Below are 19,640 nucleotides of genomic sequence, written 5' to 3'. Positions count from 1 at the left end.
TTCTCCTCCACTACCACAGCCACATTGAAGACATTCAAAGGGAATGCATCCTGCAGAGAGCCTTCATGTCCAATCAGCAGTCCAACTTCCATCCCTTTCATTATCATGTCAAGGGTTTCCCCATAAGCCTAAAGACAAAGACATACACATCTTAACTTCTCCAAGTTTAAGACATCCCTAACATTTTAATTAAGGTTATATCTATATTTGAAGTGAGTGTGAGTGAGTGTTGAAAAATAATGGGTCTGAAAGTCTGTGTATCAACCAACAATAAATAAAAATGATTCCTGCAAATACAAAACTTGATTAAAAAAAAAAAACTCTGGGAGATGAAACTAACAACGTGTTGTACAGTGGGGTGATGGCAAGATTCCTCAGCAAGGCTATTTAGACAGTCCTTGATGTACTGTATTTTCCATACTATACATCGCTCTGGAGCATAACTCGCATTAGTCAAACAATGTGTCATGGAGAGGAAAAAAAACATATGTAAGGGGCTCTGGAGTTAAACTTGACTTGCAGTCCAGAAAATACAGTAAATACTTGCTGATGCAAACTTTTCATTACATTAGCTTTTAAATTCAAATTCTAAAATACTTTATCCCAAAGGGAAATTAAATGTTTATGTAACTCATTTAATTAAGGAGTTAATTGATTAAGATTTCATTAGGACATTTAAAAAAATGATTGCATGACTGAGTAGTAGGCTACATTTGTTTCTGTTGATTGTGTTACATGATAGTTATAAGTTAAGTCAAGTTGCATGTCCCCTAGTTTTGACTATATGCATTTGGAAGAGTGTAGTACAGTACAGTGTGTAAATTTAGGGTCTTCACACATCCTGATTACGTTGGAGGAGTCATCTGAAAAGTAGCATAGGACACCAAGAAGGGCCGCCGTTCTCTGGTTTTGGTTTGTGTCCTACCAAAACAGGTAATGGTATGTGAATGCAATAATAAAGCTTGAACCATAATCTTCATACAGACTGACAGAATAAGTTTCTTATACAGTACACGCCTCCTTTTGAAGACAATCCAGAATGCTGTTCAGGGCCATCCTCCTGCCCGATGCAGCAGCTGCTTTGTAAAGTTGTAGAAGACTGGGCATGAATGCATCAAGTCCACCAAAAAAGGATTCCAGCAGGTCTTTAGTGACAATTCTGCGGAACTCCGCAATTAGCTGAAGCAGATGGGAAACAAAATAGCACAGAAAAGGGCATGAGTGAAGGAGATATAAGAGAAGCATAGAACTGTGAGAACAGAAACTCAAAGAATTAAATTATTGCAACAAAGTACATGTTTTGACTATATGAGTTATAAAGTCACAAAAATTAAGATTTTTATGCTGTATTTAGTTGCCCAAGGATTACCTGTTGCTCACTAAACAATGCAGGCCATCTGTCCTTGACGAGAGAGATAAGAGGTTCATCACCAATTATTTCTTGTCTCCGCTACTCTTCCTTGCCCATTGGAGGAAAACGCACAAAACTTACATTTCCACCTCATGAACTTGAAATCCTTGTTCACTTCTGTGAACAAAAATGATTTGCATCTTAAAAAATGAAACCCAGTTATTTATTTATATATTTTGTACACAAATTCTTCGCAGCAGAGAGGGGTAAGCAGCGCCACTCAGACAGTGATTGACAGCCCTAAGACCTGCCTCCTGGCTCAATTTTTTCCACAGACTATCATGACATAGTGACAGTTTCAACAAATATGTAGAAAATATTTCTATATATTTAAAAGTTGCATACTGCAGCTTTAATTCACTATTTCTGCAAGCTCCATCTGTCTATGCAAAAGATACTGGAGGGGCATCGAGAGCGGACGTCTCTGTTTAACAAGTGTTTGAAGAATGCGCTGTTCCGTCTCTTGAGGAATTAGGATACATTTTACTCCTGTATATTATTTTAAAATGGCAGTCAGCATCTGCTCTGCTTTCTGCTGCATCCCGCTTTCATGCTAAAGTCCACCAAACATGTTCCACACATGTGCGCACACAAGGGGAAAAGGAAAAAATGCGAGGGAAGAAAAATGTTTGCAGAGTTTTTAGTCTACTGCATGATCTGCACCAACACAAATTACCTGCTTTAAATCGGTTAATTTTACATTATGAAATGTATTATCCTAGTTATTGGTCAATACAAGCAGTAACCAAAGCATGAGCGCTGTGCCCCATTTGTGAAAAAGCTGTTTCATATTGAACATTCACAGTAAGCTAACGCCATTTTATAGCCTTGACAGTTTGCTAACTAGCTAGCTCATGCTCCGGTGAATGCTAGAGAAACTAAGTGAATTTAATAGCACAAGAAAACAACGTGTATAACGATCACATTAAAACACTGTACCGGTTATCTAATTCATAATATTGTTTTAAAAGCTGACCGAATACGTTTTAATCTGTCTAGCAAAGCGGCGGAGGGTATTAGCTGGTAGCCAAACCTGGAAATTAATTTTTTTCCCAGGCTATTAAAAAGCACAGTCTACATGGTTACTGTTGTATTTTTTTTTATTTTTTTTTTACGTTACTGCACAGAAGGTTAATAGAAAAATAGTGGATGTAGATTATTAAACTCACCTGGCACTGATGCTGCATGAAGAATCCAATGGCACTGGTCCTCTTCGCGGGTACAGACAAGTGTATTGTTCCGCCTACTGTGACGGACAGTTGTCAGAGAAATGATCTTCTTCCGCTGGTGGAAGTAGTCCTTTAAAAATCCTTTTTCCAACGGCGAAATGTGTATATTTTGGATGAAATTTGATATATGATTTATTTGCAGTGTATAAAGTATTTTTTCCATTCTTCAGTGTTGCTTTGGTTTAAGGAAGGCAGGTTAACTAAAAAGTCATTGACATTTTTTTTTCTCTGTTGCTACAATCCCTCACTCCCTCCTTTTTTCCCCTCTCCTGTTTTAAATTGATGACTTACAAATGTAAGTTCAATCAAATCTGACAAATTCCCAAATATTCAACACAATGAATAACTAAGTTTTACTGTCCCGCCTTTTTTCCTTCCCTTTTTTCTCCCAACTTCTGACTTACAGACTCAAAGTTCAATCAACACATACAAATCTGACAAATTTCTCTAATAGTCAACACAATAGATTGCTGTAAGTTTTATTTTGTAAAACTCATAAAATAGAGTTCAAAATCTAAAAATTGTCAGAGCTCTTTGAGTTAAATAAATGTAGTAAGTGGATTTAACTATATGAGGCTTTAATGTTTACAGTGTAGTTACCCCGTCTACATGTTAATTAGCATCATAAACGCTAATTTTAAACACAACAGCCACTTATGACTTCTTAATATCACACATACGACCTGCCTCTTCAAATAGCATTTCCGCCTCTACCTTTAAAAAAATCTCCACCCCTAAAAGAGTGGTGGGGGTGAGTGCCGAGCTAACCAGGCAGTCGTATGCTGGCAGGAGCCCACAGGCAGCGGCCATGAACAGACGGAAGAGACGCCTGGAGGTTTCTCATGTGTAGTCATACAGTGAATTCAGAGAAGAGTCGGCTCTGAACCGTCAAATGGTAAATGGACTGTACTTATATAGCGCCTTTCTATCTTATTTCAAGATACTCAAAGCGCTTTACACTACAATCTGTGTCCTCATTTACCCATTTATACAGCACTCTACTAGATCTCTACAAAGCTAATGGAACAAATCATTCTAATGAGACTAATCAGTGCTTGAGATCACATTCATACACTGATGTGACACACATCAGAGGCTAAGAGGTGTTCAGTGTCTTGCCCAGGGACACATCAGCATGTGACTGCTGGTGGATTCGAACCCCCAACTCTCGCATTGGAGGACGACTGCTCTAACCACTCAGCCACAGCTGCTCCAGTAAAGGTGGGTGTTAGGATGCTTGACAGAAGTGGAGTGTTTACAAATGAAGGTAAACGGAGATGTTTGACAATCTGTTAAAATACACCCAAATTCAGGAAATCGCATCTACTTTATTCAAAATTTTCTGGGGGAGGACCCCCACACCAGCTTGCCTGCTATTTGCATTCCGGCATTGATCAGTTTACAAATTAAGCCCTGAGTGGCACCAGTAGCAGCTTACCAAATGTGCTTATTCCTCCCCAGCTGTGGGTTCAGTTTGAATGGTTCCGATAAACAGTGCTAAGACCAGAGGGAGGAGGGAGAGCCCTTGATGAGTTTCTACAAAACAAACTTTTTAATTTCAGGAAGCTGGAAACAGATCAGAACCAAGGCAGAACAAGCACTGGGAGTTTCTTTACTTGTAGTCCATTGACTTATTGTAATTGCCTGTCCTCCACAAAGCTTTGTGTTCTTAAATGTGATGATGTCTTCTTGTACAACAGTGGCTAGGTTCTTTTTTCCTCCATCTATATTAATATTATTTATTTTAGTTGAAATATAAAATATTTCTTGTTATTTGTTTCTAGGAGACTCATCCTCATCCGGAGTTCTATGAGAGGATCGTTCCTACACTGCGACACAAGGTTGGATTACATTGTAACATTCATCTGTTTTATGATTGTGAATTACACAGAACAGAACTCATGTTTGACTGGATTACAATTTTAGTAACTTAAACAAGACATAATCCATTCTTTATGGAACAGGTCTCCCAAGTATATTTTCACAAACTCATTTCATATTAGGGTAATGTTGAATTGTCCCAAAGTCAATTTAATATAAAGACATGTGATTTTATAATTTTTATATGCGGAGCAGAGTAGTTGAGTCACGACCTGGCTGATCTGACCAAACTTACTGCATGAAAAGATTTTAATCATTTGACTTTTAGATGTACCACCACCTGGTACTGGCTTGAGATGTGAACAATGGTGGTCTGTACCATTTCTCCCCTGAGCTGTATTATAACAGAGATAATCATTCAAGCACCATGATTAGGGGTGGGGGGTGAAGGGAAATAGTTGAATAATGGGTCGTCTTCCTCCAATCAACTCATACAACAAAACTGTGATGGACCGAGTTGAAAAGCAAGAGGAGTCACAGGAAATATTAGAAAAACAGTTTTTATTTTAACCCCAAAAAATAAAGCTTTACAAAAAAAATAATCCTGAGCTCAAAGGCATTAGAAGCATCTATAATGTGGGGGGGACACACTGATGTGTGTAGGCTTGTGCGTGCGCATGCATGTGTGCACACGCAAAAAAGTGTACACTAGTGTACAAAAAAGCAGCATTTCACCTAGATTTCCTTTAATTCCACAGATTTAAAGCATGTTTCTCACCAAGTTTGTATAAATTCAGCTGTGTGTTTTATAAAGACATTTGAACTTTAATACAGAAAGTCAGGTAAACACTATTTGTGGTTATAGAGAAATAAAAAACATCACCACTAGACTTTTATGCTTGTGTTCAACACTACTCATCTAAATGATGTTTCTCACGAAGCTTGATGACAATAAGGTGTGGGGTTTTAAAGACATTTCAACTTTAATGCACCTGAACACACAGCGTCTCTTACACCTGCAGGGTCTTACAGCGTCACAGCTACTGCTCAGCTAAGATGCTACAGACGTAGCTCTCCTCTCAAGCATCCTCCTAACCATGGATAAATGTTTATGATCGACCCCCCGGTCAACAACTGCCCGCACTAAGCTCGCTAAACTGGCAAGCGAGCAACATAGAGGTGTCTCCACCTCCTCCACCTGTGCACGTTTTCTGCCGAAGCAGGAGACTCAGCAGAAACACTGCAGGCAGCAGGCTGCTGTGTTTATAGTTGGAGGTAACCAGGAAAACCTCGAGTGGAGTTTTAGTGGCTTGAGTATTCTCCCATTAATCAAGTAGAATAGATTTGTTCACAAAGAAAGAGAAACTGTGCCACCTGAACTAATGTTTCATAGTAAAAGTGTGTGTGTGTGTGTGTGTGGGGGGGGGGGGGGGGGGGGCGCAAATGAACGCTTTTTTAATGTGGGGGAGACATGTCCCCTTCACATATAATGGTTGTGACACCTATGGCTGAGCTCATGAAAGAGGTCAAAGGAACAAAACTGAACTCAGGCAAAAATGTGAACAAACTGGCTGTACAAACAAACATCACTGACCTCCTGAAAAAATGACACAGGGGTATATATACTGGCTGATCAGACCATTAAGACACAATAGGGGTAACTAAACAGAATACAATCACCAACTACAACAACCAACATAGTACAGTTAAGTTTGATAATAAACTAAACACCAAAAGTGGAAATTAAATATATTAAACTTTAAATAAAAATATTCACTTAACTACAAAAGCTCTTAAATAAAGAAACTACAAGTTCCCCCTGGTGGTGCAGTCCAATCAGCTCCATGTATTTAAGTGTGCCAAGCTCTGGTCACCATATTTTGTCTGGCCAGGGATCACGGAAGGTAAGAACTGGTAAAAGAAACAAGAATTAATCACAAGAACAAAAAATGAACAATGAGTTGAAATAAATACATAAGTAAACTAAATGTGTGCGCTTACAGACAAAACAAACGTTTCTAAACCAACCAATAAATATTTTATTACAAACTAAAATGTTGTTTGGATGAGAAATAAATGGTGCATGTAAGAGTTACCAACTTTAGAGTGTGGCCATGGGTTTGGCCATCACACACTCCCCCACTTCTTGGTCTTCACTCTGGCAGCGAGACAGGTAATCAGCAGTGGCGTTGTCTTTGTCGGGGATGTAATGAACCTTAAACCGGAATGGCTGCATGGCAAGATACCATTAGTGTCCATCATTCTTTCTAGCCACTGCAGGGCTCTGTGATCAGTTTGAAGGATGAATTATCTTCCAAGCAAATAATACTTGAATGAGTCAAGGGCCCATTTGATCAATGCTTCCTTCTCCACAGTTGCATACTGTCTCTCCCTTCGTAACAGCTTACAGCTGATGTCGGCAACTGACTAATACACCAACAAAACAATAATCAGAATGACTAAACCATGCACCAAACACCTGCTGAAGGAACTCCACAAAACATCAAATAGGCACAAACGAATCAAAGCTAGAAAAGTTGAAACATTAGTGTTTCTAATTTGGTCTTATGTGGCCATTTATCTTAAATGAGGTCATCTCAAACGTCTGGTGAGACCAGTGAGAGCATAAGTGAGAAAGTGTTTGGGTCATTTTAGCTGCCTTAGCAGCTACAGGGCTGTATGTGAATGAATCCTAATTTCTGCCTTTATTTGGAAAGGTGGAGGAGTGTAGGCAGATATTTTGGTGGCTCGGCTTTAGAGGCTGCCACCCAGTGACGTGTAGCATTAACATAGGTCAACGTATGAAAATATAACAAATATGACACAGTGCGAGTTGCATAAGTTAAGAGTAAGACTAAGTCTTGACCAGCTTGTCTGTTCACAGATAACTAAAGCAAAACTTGTGTCCATATCCCAGTACAAAGTTGAAATGGTCCAGGTGTGGAATGGACTCGTTAATAAATTTCATAATTGTCAGTTGACTGGTACATGACATGTTTTGCTAACAAACAATTTAAGCCCACAGATAAAGCCAAACTTTTAGGCAAAGAACTTTTAAGCAAAGAGCAAAAATCTTGTCCAGTTTAGAGAACTTATTGTTTAGATGCCCACTTTGGGGATGATAATGACAATATTTGTAAAACTGTACAAATTTTAGCTTTTTTTGCATTGACGAAGGTTGCTTCTCTGTGGAAACCATTTTGAATCTTTTTTTTTTGTTTGGACAAGGTAATCATCTCTGGTTTTATGAATCCGTTATATCCATTATATTCACATTTATGGTCAAGTGTAGGGTCACTAACAGTCAGCTTATCTCTTTTCAGGATGTGGGTTTGAACACCGACACTATGTCCTGTACCGCCTTCTCCACTTCAGGTCCACACAGTCAGGCCAAGTCTCTGGCTTTGCCCCTGCAGCACCCCTCCTGCACGGACAGCAGCCATGGACGGTCCCTTTCCACTACCAACAAAAGTGTCAAGCCCACAAAGAAATGTGCCACCACCTCTAACAAACATCCAGGTGAGAAAAGAACTGTGCTTTTATTGCAGCAGGTATTAAAACAGTTCAGTCTTAGTGGCAGTGTTAAAGTTCAAGTTATGTTTATTTGTCACATGGAGGTTAATAGTACAATGAATTGTTCAGGATAAGAAGAACCAATGTGAAGACCAGATTGCAGTTTGTTTTGTTCTGAAGAAGCAAATATAGCATCTGCTCTTCCTAATGAGGACCAGACCTCCAGAGTCCTGAAGATGACTTTTACAGCTTACCAAGGACATAGTTTTATCTCAGTAATGTTTTACATCATATTTGTAGCCAAGGTTAAGCAAAAAAACAAAAAACTTGTGGCCAACTTGAATTAGGCTATATCCAGAAGTTATCAATGTACATCTAATGATTAGTTCATGAAAGTTTCAATAAAATCTGCTCAGTGTTTCATGAGGTCTTTTACTAGGTAGACAAGGTTGGTGACAAAAGTTAAAGGCAGAGTTTTAGACAAAGATATTAATAATAGCAATAATAATGCATTTTATTTGTAGTCACCTTTCTTGGCATCTAAGGTCAGCTTACATAGTCAAGCATAAAAACAGACAGTATTATACATGTAATAGTTATGGGCTAGGCAGCTAACTGCGGCTACAAAAGCAGCATCAGAAGATTGTCCTTTTAAGGAGCCTGAGGTGTGAATGAAAACAGGAGGCAGTGTTCTCAGTTTTGGTGTACAAAGTATATATATTGAGTGATTTGAATAAAAACAAACAACAACAGTATGATGAGAGACAAGATCATTGACTCAGAATAAATTAATTCCAAAATCATGAAGTCCATTGTCCTTTTTCCTAGCTCACCATCTTCAGATCCGGATGAGGATCTGATCCAACAGGGGGGAGAAAAAAAAAACGACCTAAAAGGTCAGAAGAACCCATTAAGTATTTTATCAAAAACAATCATGTACAAACATACAAATGAAATAATTAAATTTAGGCATTGGTTTATGCATAGATTCCTAATAATTTGACATGATCAAACATCTCAATAATCAGGTTAAATTAACCATAACTTAAATAAAGTAAAAACAAACAAAAATAAAAGAGTATCAATCATATTTGAAGCTACTCAATTTAAGGTTATCAATTTAAAGTTAAAGTCAAAGTGCACTTCAAAAATAAAGAAAAATAAAATAACTTAATTGTCAAATACTCAAGCAGAGTGAGAGAAAAAAAATAAATAAATATACTGCGCAAGATCAACTTAAGTGTATCCTGATGCATGCTCAATAATCCAGGTAGAAAAATCCAAAAAAGTTCAATCTGGTCCTCTGGACATTCAAAAAAACAAAAAGCAAAACAAAGCAAAAAAATATAGAAACGTTTCATCTCTCATCCGAGAGACTTCCTCAGTCTGAGGTGCTGTTTTCAGCTCAGTCTTTTAAATAGCACCTTCTCAGAGTGGATCAACCAGTTTGCTGCTGACAACCAAAACCAGCTGATCACATGCTCAAGAAGGACCATCAGCCTTACAATGGATCATTAGCACACTGATGGCTGTTTACTATTCACAGAGGGCTGAGTGATACTAGCAATCACAGCAGTGTAGGAGGGGGACAGTTGAACCCGGAGGCCTCCACCCCTGTTTAATGATGGACAATTTCTTTTCACAAAGATGGCCTCCTTTACTCCTCTCTCAAACCATCGTTCTTCTCTGTCCAGGATGTGAACATCTTCATCCTTGAAAGAGTGACCGCTGGCCTGGAGATGAGTGTAGACCGCAGAATCCTGGCCTGATGATGTTGATCTTCTGTGCTGGGCCATCCTTTTGGCCAGTGGCTGTTTAGTTTCCCCGATGTAAGACTGATCACAGCCCTCCTGACACTGAACAGCATACACAACATTACTCTGTTTGTGCCGGTGGACTGGATCTTTGGGATGAACCAGTCTTTGCTGTAATGTATTTTGGGGTTTAAAAGCCACTGGGATGTTATGTTTAGAAAATAAACGTCTCAGTTTCTCTGATACTCCCTCAACATACGGAATGACCACTGTTCTGGGTTCCTCCTTTTTACCTGATGGCTGACTGGAGTCCTGTTTGGGTTTCTTCTCTGCTTTCAGGAAGGCCCATTTAGGATATCCACATTGTTCTAGAGCCTGTTTTGTGTAGGATTTCTCCTTCTGCCTGGCTCCCGAGTTAGTGGGGATGCTGTCTGCTCTGTGATACAGAGTCCTGATGACTCCTAACTTGTACTCCAAAGGGTGATGGGAGTCAAACTGCAAATACTGGTCTGTGTGGGTGGGTTTGCGGTACACCTCAGTTTGCAAATGTCCTCTATCAGAGACTGAGACCTCACAGTCCAAGAAAGCCAACTTGCCATTTTTTACATCTTCTCGTGTGAACTTGATGTATTTATCCACAGAGTTGATGTGGTCAGTAAAATGTTGGACTTCCTGAGATTTAATTTTAACCCAGGTGTCGTCAACATACCTGAACCAATGACTTGGTGGTGTCCCTGAAAAGGAAGTCAAGGCTCTCTTTTCTACCTCCTCCATGTACAGGTTGGCAACAATAGGAGAAACTGGAGACCCCATAGCACACCCATGTTTCTGCCTATAATATTGCTCCCCATATGTGAAGTAGGTTGACTGCAGGCACAGTTTCAAGAGTTGACAGTTGTTCTGTGGAAAGCGTGGTCCTACTGCTCAGAGTGGTGTCTGATTTTAATCTTAAACTGACCACCTCTACTGCATCATCAACAGGAATGCACGTAAAGAGTGATGTGACATCAAAAGAGACCATTGTTTCATCAGTCTCCATGATGACATCCCTCACCTTATCCACAAAGTCCATGGTGGTGTTCTGAGCTGCCAAATAAAGGGATGAGTACAGACGCCAGATATTTGGAAACATTGTAAGTGACAGATTTAATCATGCTCTTAAAGGTACACCTTGTTTGTGGATTTTAGGTAAACCATACAGACTAGGTGTGGCCTCCCCTGGGTACAGTCTGTGGTACAGAATACGGTCAATAGCCTTGTCCTGCTCCAAATTTTTCAGGCAATCTATTAACTTCTTCTTGTAACCACTTCCTGGATCTCTTTTCAGAGCTTCATAAGTGTTTAAGTCACTAAGGAGTGTCATAACTTTCTCATGATAGTCTTTCTGGTTCAAAATCACTGTGCACCTTCCTTTGTCTGCTGGGAGAATGATGATGTTTTTGTCCTTGCTAAGAGTGGTGAGTGCATCCCTCTCCTCTCTACTGATGTTGGAAGGTGGTGGTTTGGCATTGCTGAGGCAGGATGAAACTTTGATTCTGAGCTGTACTGCTTCACCCTCTTTCATTTTGTTGTTGCGGATGCCTGATTCTGTGGCTGTGATCATCTCCACTTGAGGAATTCTACTTAGTGCAACCGCAAAGTTCAGTCCCCTGGCAAGAATCTCTGTCTCCGGCTGGGTGAGCTGTCTGTCAGATAAATTCTTCACCCACTTTTCTGTCTCCCTGACATGTAATTGACTACTGGAGTGTTGTCCTAAACTGAATGTGTTGTTATTGGAATAATGATGGTGTTGATGAGTTATTAGTAAGTTAAACTTATTTTGTTGTCGAGTCTTGGACTTGACATGCTGTGCTAAGCGTGCCTGATCTGTACAGTCCAACACTTGCTGAAGTGTGGTCTGATCTAGACACATAGTTAGTTTCTGTTTAATGTGCTCTTCTTTGGCCTTCAAGGCCTCAATAGTAAAATTGGTCTGTCTCACCCGTTCATTCAGCAGCTGGGTTTGTGCCTTCTGAAGGATCTTGCTTGCCCGGTGGTAAGACCCAGTTCTTGTAAGATTTTATTAATTAGTTTTTCCATGTGCGTCCTTCTTCGCTTTTGACTGGTTGTGTCAAGTTTTGGATTTGAAAGTAAATTAAAGTCACCTGCGCATATACATGTACCACTTGGTTTTGCAGCTATCAGGCCAAATAACTCCTTTAAAAATATATATACTACTATCAGGGTGTGCATAGACATTACACAAAGTGACCTCTTCTTGTTCCAGTTTCCTCTTCAACAACACAAATCTGCCTTCTTTATCTACATGTTCTTCTATATAGTTGAACTTAATATTGTTTGATATTAGAATAGCTACACCTTTTTTTTTCCCAGATCTGTGCGAGGCAAAATGTGTGTTTCTGTAACCCAACCCCTTTAATTTTTTATGTTATTTGTTTGATAAATGTGTTTCTTGCAATAAACCAATTTCCACCTTCTCTTGTTTTAACTTTGAGATAACCTTGCTTCTCTTGATGGGATTTTTTTATACCATTCACATTTAACGACTGTATTTTATAACACTGCATACCTTCTAAGCATTATTAATATATTTTCTTGCACCTTTGTAACAACACTCAGCCCTCTGAATACACCAAAAACAAAAACACATAATGACTGAACTTGTCATAATAATGAACATATCTTTCAAAGATGAGGATCTTTTATTCCTCTTGATGTAGGGGAAACTGCCACTAGGTGGGGCCCCTACTTAGTCGCTTACTTAAAGAGAGGAAACTGAAAATGAGTCACCTGCATCGTTCATTCATCATCACTCCTGTTTGAAGGGAATCCTATTCCTCACCTTCTTCCTGGATAGAGGATGATCAGCCAGCAACATTCAGAACAGTCCTAATCAATTAGTCTTAAAGTCTGGTGAGGCTACGAGCTAACGCTAAAGCCGGTAAACTCCCCATGCTGTCTCTCTTTCTGTCGAACGTCCGCTCGTTGGACAACAAGATGGATTTACTTCGTCTGAGAGCGGGTGCCTCAGAAGAGATGAAGAAGTGTGCAGTGCTTTACCTCACAGAAACGTGGATTACAAGCGAAACGCCGGATACAGTCTTCCAGCTGGATGACAGACTCTTTTTTCAAGCGGATCGCTGCAGCGAGCTAACGGGGAAATCACGGGGAGGCGGAGTGTGCATTTACGTGAGTAAAAGTTGGTGCACGAACTGTACTGTTGTAAATAGCTCATGCTCGAAGGCTTTGGAGCAAATAACAGTGAAATATCGACCGCATTATTTACCCCACAAATTCACAGTTACTTTCATCATGGTTGTTTACATTCCTCCGGACGCTAATGCTAATGAATCACTGCAGGAGCTTCATGATATCATCAGCTCGCTGCAGAGCAAACACCCCGAAGCTCTTTACGTTGTAGCCGGAGACTTTAATCACATGAATCTAAAGGACTGTCTCCCAATCTTTATTCAGCATGTGACAATTCCAACACATGGAGACAAGACGCTGGACCGTGTTTATACAAACGTAAAAGATGCATACAAAGCCAAACCCCGTCCCCACCTAGGACTGTCAGACCACATCTCAATCTTCCTGGCTCCTGCTTACATGCCCCTGCTGAGACGCTCCAGACCGGTACAAAAGAAAGTTAAATGTTGGATCCAGGACAGTGGACCCATACTGAGAGATTGTTTTGATCGAACAGACTGGCAGGTTTTCAGAGAAGCTGCTGAAAATGGAGGTTCGCTTGATCTTGACCAATACACATCCTCAGTTCTGGGTTACATTAGTACATGTACTGACACAGTCTCCACTATCAGAAATGTTAAAAGCTACCCAAACAGAAAACGTTGGCTGAATGCAGAGGTGCGCACCCTGCTGGAAGCCAGGAACACTGCCTTCAGGTCTGGAAATTCAGAGGAGCTGAGTAGGACAAGAAAAGAGCTGGTTGCTGTTATTAAGAAGGCCAAGGCCACATATGCACAGAGGATCAAGGGTCAATTCATCTCACAAGACCCTCGAAAGATGTGGAGGGGCATTAAGTGCATCATCCCAGTCCCAAAAAGCTCTACAGTGACTGGTCTGAATGACTATCGGCCAGTGGCCCTCACCCCGATAGTTGCTAAATGCTTCAAAAAACTGGTCATACTCACATCAAAACAACCATCAGCATAAACGAGGACCCTCATCAGTATGCATACCACGAGAACCGATCAACAGAAGATGCCATCTCCTCTGTGGTCCACACTGCACTCAACCACCTGGAGCAGAAAAACTCTTACGTCCGTATGCTCTTTGTGGACTTCACATCCACCTTCAACACCATGATCCCCCAAACCCTGATGGACAAACTATCCACACTAGGACTAAGCCCCTCCATTTGCAACTGGGTACTAGACTTCTTAACAAACAGACCACAGTCAGTGAGGATCCACAACTTTTCCTCCTCCACCATAACCCTCAGTACTGGCTCTCCTCAGGGATGTGTTGAGCCCTCTCCTGTTTACTCTGCTCACGTATGATTGTGCAGCTACCCATCCAGGCTGTCACATTGTAAAGTTTGCAGATGATACAGCGGTGGTGTGATGCATCACAAACAATGATGAGTCCAGCTACAGGCAAGAGGTGGAACACCTGGAGAGCTGGTGCAAAGAAAATAACCTTCACATCAATGTGAAGAAGACAAAGGAGATGACTGTGGACTTCAGAATGAACAAAAACATATACACCCCCCTGAACATAAGAGCATCTGCGGTGGAAGTAGTCTCCAGCTACAAGTACTTGGGTGTACACATGAATGACAACCTCAGCTGGAGCAACAACACCACCAGCCTGATCAAGAAAGCTCATCAGAGACTCTTCTTCCTCAGACGGCTGAGACGAGCTCGTCTGAGAAGCTCAGTCCTCACCTCCTTCTACAGGTGTGCAGTGGAGAGCATCCTGTGCTCCAGCATCAACGTGTGGCATGGAGGCTACACATCTGCAGAAAGAAAAGCTTTGCAGAGAGTGTTGAAGGCTGCACAGAAGTCTGTCGGAGTCAGCCTCCCCACCATCACAGACATCTACACCTCCAGATGCAGGAAGAGGGCTACCTGCATCATGAAGGACCTCACTCACCCAGCACACACACTTTTTGCCCCACTCCCCTCAGGAAGGAGGTTGAGGAGCATTAAGTGTAGAACCACTAGACTGAGGAACAGCTTCTACCCTGAGGCTGTTAGACTCATGAATCTCTAACCAGAATAGTCACTGTGAAAATCACATCATGTTGCTGCTGATCTGTTTCAATGTTGATGTGTTCATGCGTGCTCATCCGCTCACACAGACTCATGTTCATGTTTGTGCTGATGTTCAATGTTTTATGTTTCGAGTGCTTAGTGTATATTTAGTTTGTTCATATCTTAGATGTTATTACTGTTTTTCTTATACATTTTATTGTTGGATGTAACTGGGACCCTCTGTACATAATTTCGCTCCACCACATGTACCACATGAGGTGCGAATGACAATAAAGAATCTCTGATTCTAACTCCGACTTAATCTCTCACTGAGCGGTGATCCAATAATTCTTTACAGTTGATAAGATGAATACTTTCCATTCATAGCGATTTCCTCTCCTCCTGACCTTTGGAACACCTTCAACTTCTCCCGTGCGCTCTCCCTCACGCCACATGTGCTCCCAGCGCGTCGGGGTCCTACTATATCTGTTGGTAGAAGATTCTTGATCGTCTCCACCATGATGTTTTTGGGTTCTCTTGTGGACACCAGTCCCACCGCGAATCCACGTCTCCTTAAATCCACCACAGCCTCCTCCGCGCTGTTGTAGATGACCATGCCTGACTTGTAGTGCACGCGCATTTTATCCATCGGAGTTTGGAACTGGATAGCGTTCTCCTTAATCAATTTCTTAATGGGACCATACTCCCTCCTTTTCATCTGTGTATTTTCAGCATAAACATGATCAAAGAATATGAATTTCTCTTTTATCTATATTGGTTTTTTCCATGCAGCACGTAGGATTTGCTCTTTAATGTTAAATTTCAAGAAACGGACCACTATTGACTGAGGTGGAGAACCTGCCAGCGGCTGTGCACCCAGCGCTCTGTGGGCTCTTTCCATCCCCAGACTCTTCTCACCGCCCAGATCCAAACTGTCCCCAAGTTCAACATTAAGCATGTTTTCCATATACCTCTGAAGAGAGGTGCCTTCTGCGGTTTCAGGGATGCCATATATCCGTAGATTATTCCAGTGCGAACAACCCTCCAAGTCCGCGATCTTCCCCTGACGCAATTTCTGAACATCTTGTACTCCAATATCCCACGTTTCTTTCTCTGCCATGCTCCTTTCTGCTTCCTCCAGGCGCTTACCCACCTCCTCGATCTTATTGCTAACGATGCTAATCTGTTGGTTTATTTTGTTTGTAAGCTCGCTCATTTGGGCTTTAATGTCTTTTTTAAAGCTCATTCTCACTTGCGATAACTTCTTAATTTCCGATGTGAGGTCCCGCATGCCCTCCGCCACTACTTCACCCACCACCTTTCTCAGAGAGCTAACCGTAGCTGGCAAGGCCCCATCCTCCATTTTCTCTCCTTCATCTGAGCGTGCTCCACACGCTTTGCTTTCATGTCGCGTTTCTGAGCTCCGAGGCGGGACTCATCCCTTCTTGTTTTTATCCCCATTCATTTTTGTTGAATAAAACTCACTTTTAGTGTACTAGCAACTCGAATTAGGGGGCTTTTATCTCCATTGATGCAGGATCTCCTGTCTATGCTGCCGTCTTGGTCGCCATGACACGGGAAGCAAGAAGATTCATTTATATTTACAAACTGGAATCTATCAGATAAATATGATTTAAACCAATTTAGAGCCGTTCCTGTAATCCCAATATCATATTTAAGTCTCTGTAATAGAATATAGTGATCAACTGTATCAAATGCAGCACTGAGGTCTAACAGGACCAGTGTAGAAACCTGTTCATTGTCAGAGACCATAACAATATCATTAGTGACTTTTACTAGTGCTGTTTCTGTGCTGTGATGAGCTCTAAACCTTGACAGAAACTCTTCAAACTGATTGTCACTTTGTAGATGTTCATGCAACTGACCTGTGTAGTGAGTCACGTGGGTACGTGCCACTAGTTGTATGACAAATATATGAAATATATATGCATACAATTTCACGAGTTCCTCATCTTTCTGACTGTGTAAGTCGTGCATTGAATTTTAACAAAAATGTAACGAGAGACGTTATTTACCTTTGACCCATCAAAATGAATGGAGTCATTTATTTTCAGAATCAAAGTTTAACATCAAACATTTACATTAATTTGGCAAAATATGAAAATAATAACAGACAGTTTCACAGAAAATGAGCATCGATCACGCGGCGGTGAACGAGGACTTTGCTTCAGATATTTCTAAAATATCTGTACTGGTTTTGTGAGAGAGAGAAGAGTTTAAGATGAAATGGAGATTATCTTACAGAGAACTATGTGAGAGAATTAATATCTGTTGACCAGAACGTGCACGCTTCATCAGATCTCAGCTCGCCTCCGGTACACTTTAGTCGAAGAAGATACCGTTACCTTGTTGATGATAGATCAGCTCGATAGAGAATCCTTCAGACCTTTCAGCGTCTCCGTTGAGAGCAGCTGAAATCCTTAGATAGTCGTGCGTGGGTCGTTCAAACAGAAATTATAATTCCAAAACGTCTCTGGATCATCCTGAATTCTCGAATTCTCTTCCATTCACTTCACCATTCTCCATGAATTCCCCATGAATTCTAACAAATTCTCCTCAGAACTCCTTGAGAACTCCTTGAGAACTCTTCACCATTCCAACTCTCTAACAGAACCGAGAAGTTCTCACATTTTAAATGAGTTTACTTCCGGGTTTACTTTAGAGCTTTCTGATTCGTGGATGGACCAGAAAGAGGTGTGGTTTTTGACGTAAGGTATTATCAAAGTCGAGGTCAGGGAATGAATTTGTTTTCAACATACAGAAAAGATTATTGCAGAATACCAGACTTTTTGGAGCCTCACTCTGTTGTATCTTTCCAAATAGTAAAACATGACATCCCTTTTTCAGTAAACATTTAGTTGACCGAAGCTTCAACTTTCACATACTTACGACTTGGCTCATTTCAGACAGAAAATCAAGAAATGCATATTAACCTGATTTCTTCTTTGAATGAGGAATAAAAATCATTACTTACTGTTTATGTAAAATAAAAATGAGTAGTTCTTTTCAACCTGTAAGCATTGAGTGAAACTAACACAATTTGATTATCAAACATTTGTAAGACAGTAATGATTATAAAGAATTGTCTTTTCTGCTTGATTAATTCAAGAAAGAAAGTCACCAGATGGCTCAGACTGTTTTCAGATCAATGAAAATAACAGTCTCTGTCCATCTGATAGATTTGAGGTCATCAGGGTCAGATCAGGCCAGATCAGGTTCACTACAGTCCCCCCTTTGGAAATCATCACCTGTCCATGGGGATGAATTCCAACCGTGAACTTAGACCTTCAAATGTCCTTGAGCTTGATGTAATCCAGCAAGGAAGACCAAAGTCAGAAGTAATCCAGCAAGGAAGACCAAAGTCAGAAGTAATCCAGCAAGGAAACAAAGTCAAGGTAATTCCACAATGTTCTTGGTATTCCATTGTGTTGATTATAATCCCATATCGTCTCGATAATTCCATTGTAGCAATGCTTTAACCCCTTGGAAACAGAGTCTGTAATCCATTGGCAAAAGTCATATAATCCACAACGGTAAATCCACAGCGATTGGAAGTGTTGATTAATCAGCATACAGAGGGGTACCCTTGGGTTGAACTGAAGAAGCGGCCACTGGATGAAGAGTGGAGACCAACGTCAGGATTGCAGGTCGCCTCCAGCGAAGGTTGTCTCCAGCGACGTCCAGCCTGTGCCGTTCTGGTTCAATGTGTCATGCAATTATGTGGTTTAAGGTGGGCTTATGAAGGGGATTTTACATAAGGCCTTAAACTATATGCATCTGGTGTGTAAGCTATTATGGTTGGGAACAGCTACAACTACCAGTTAAGGGGTGGAGAATGCTGAAAAGGGGTAACTACAGGGGTTTATGCCTATAGAAAAGGGTTCCAAACTATTTTTCCATTTCTAACTTGGTTTAAGTTAGCTTTACATGGTAAAATATAGTTTGGTGTAATTGTCTGTTGTCTTTTAGACGAACGACTTGAGATTGGGTGTTTGGTTTTCCCATAAATGTTTTGGAAGTCTATGGCGAGACTTATCAAAAAGAATTAGCTATCCCCCCGAATAGGATTGTTCGAGTAGGTTCGGCTTAAGCGTTGTGAGATCAATGTAGATTATGGTACTCAAAGTAGCAATAATATACATTGACTCCGCAAAGATTGCAATTTAGTGAATGAACTGCATGTTGGCATGGTTAAAGGCTTCTTAGTCTCTAACTTACTACACAACAAAATTCATTCTTACCTCAGAAACAATACCAAAATCAACTAAACAACGTTTCAACACCGACAAGAGTAGTGACTAAGCATCTAGAAACATCGTTTCACAGCTTCTCCTCACCCTGGTTGCCAGATTTCAGTCACGCTGTCCCGTTTTATCAAGGGTAGGTCCTGTGAGTTTAAACTATGGTTAAGTTTATTATCCATTAGTTATCTTCTGCTTGGATGACCCTTGTTCCCAGGAGGTCTGATTTTGTGATGTCTTTGTCTCCTAAGGAGTTATTACACGCCTTGTGTTGTTTAATCTGGTTACGATGTACCCATTTAACAGTTGGCTCTTTTTGGCCTTTACTGATTTTTATCTGGTAGATAATTGGAGACACTTTGTCGACTATCAGATGGGGTCCAGTCCATCTGGGCATCAGCTTACGGGCGAGAGTTCCGGTCCCGGACTCT

General features: G+C 40.7%; 1 protein-coding gene across 1 annotated transcript in view; it reads left to right on the top strand.

Annotated features, from left to right (window-relative positions):
* LOC119414872 (E3 ubiquitin-protein ligase RNF31-like) overlaps positions 1-19,640 on the top strand; it is a 277,068-nt gene that overhangs the window by 161,282 nt on the left and 96,146 nt on the right. The window contains exons 3-4 of the mRNA XM_037681993.1: positions 4,425-4,481; positions 7,785-7,980. Coding sequence (XP_037537921.1) covers positions 4,425-4,481; positions 7,785-7,980 — 253 coding nt within the window. The remainder of the gene's footprint in view (positions 1-4,424; positions 4,482-7,784; positions 7,981-19,640) is intronic.

This window comes from Nematolebias whitei, chromosome 9 (genome assembly GCF_014905685.2).
Source record: "Nematolebias whitei isolate Nwh7 chromosome 9, NemWhi1, whole genome shotgun sequence".
NCBI lineage: Eukaryota > Metazoa > Chordata > Actinopteri > Cyprinodontiformes > Rivulidae > Nematolebias > Nematolebias whitei.
The sequence above is the reverse complement of the archived record's forward strand: the minus strand, read 5'-3'. Positions and strand labels throughout refer to the sequence as shown.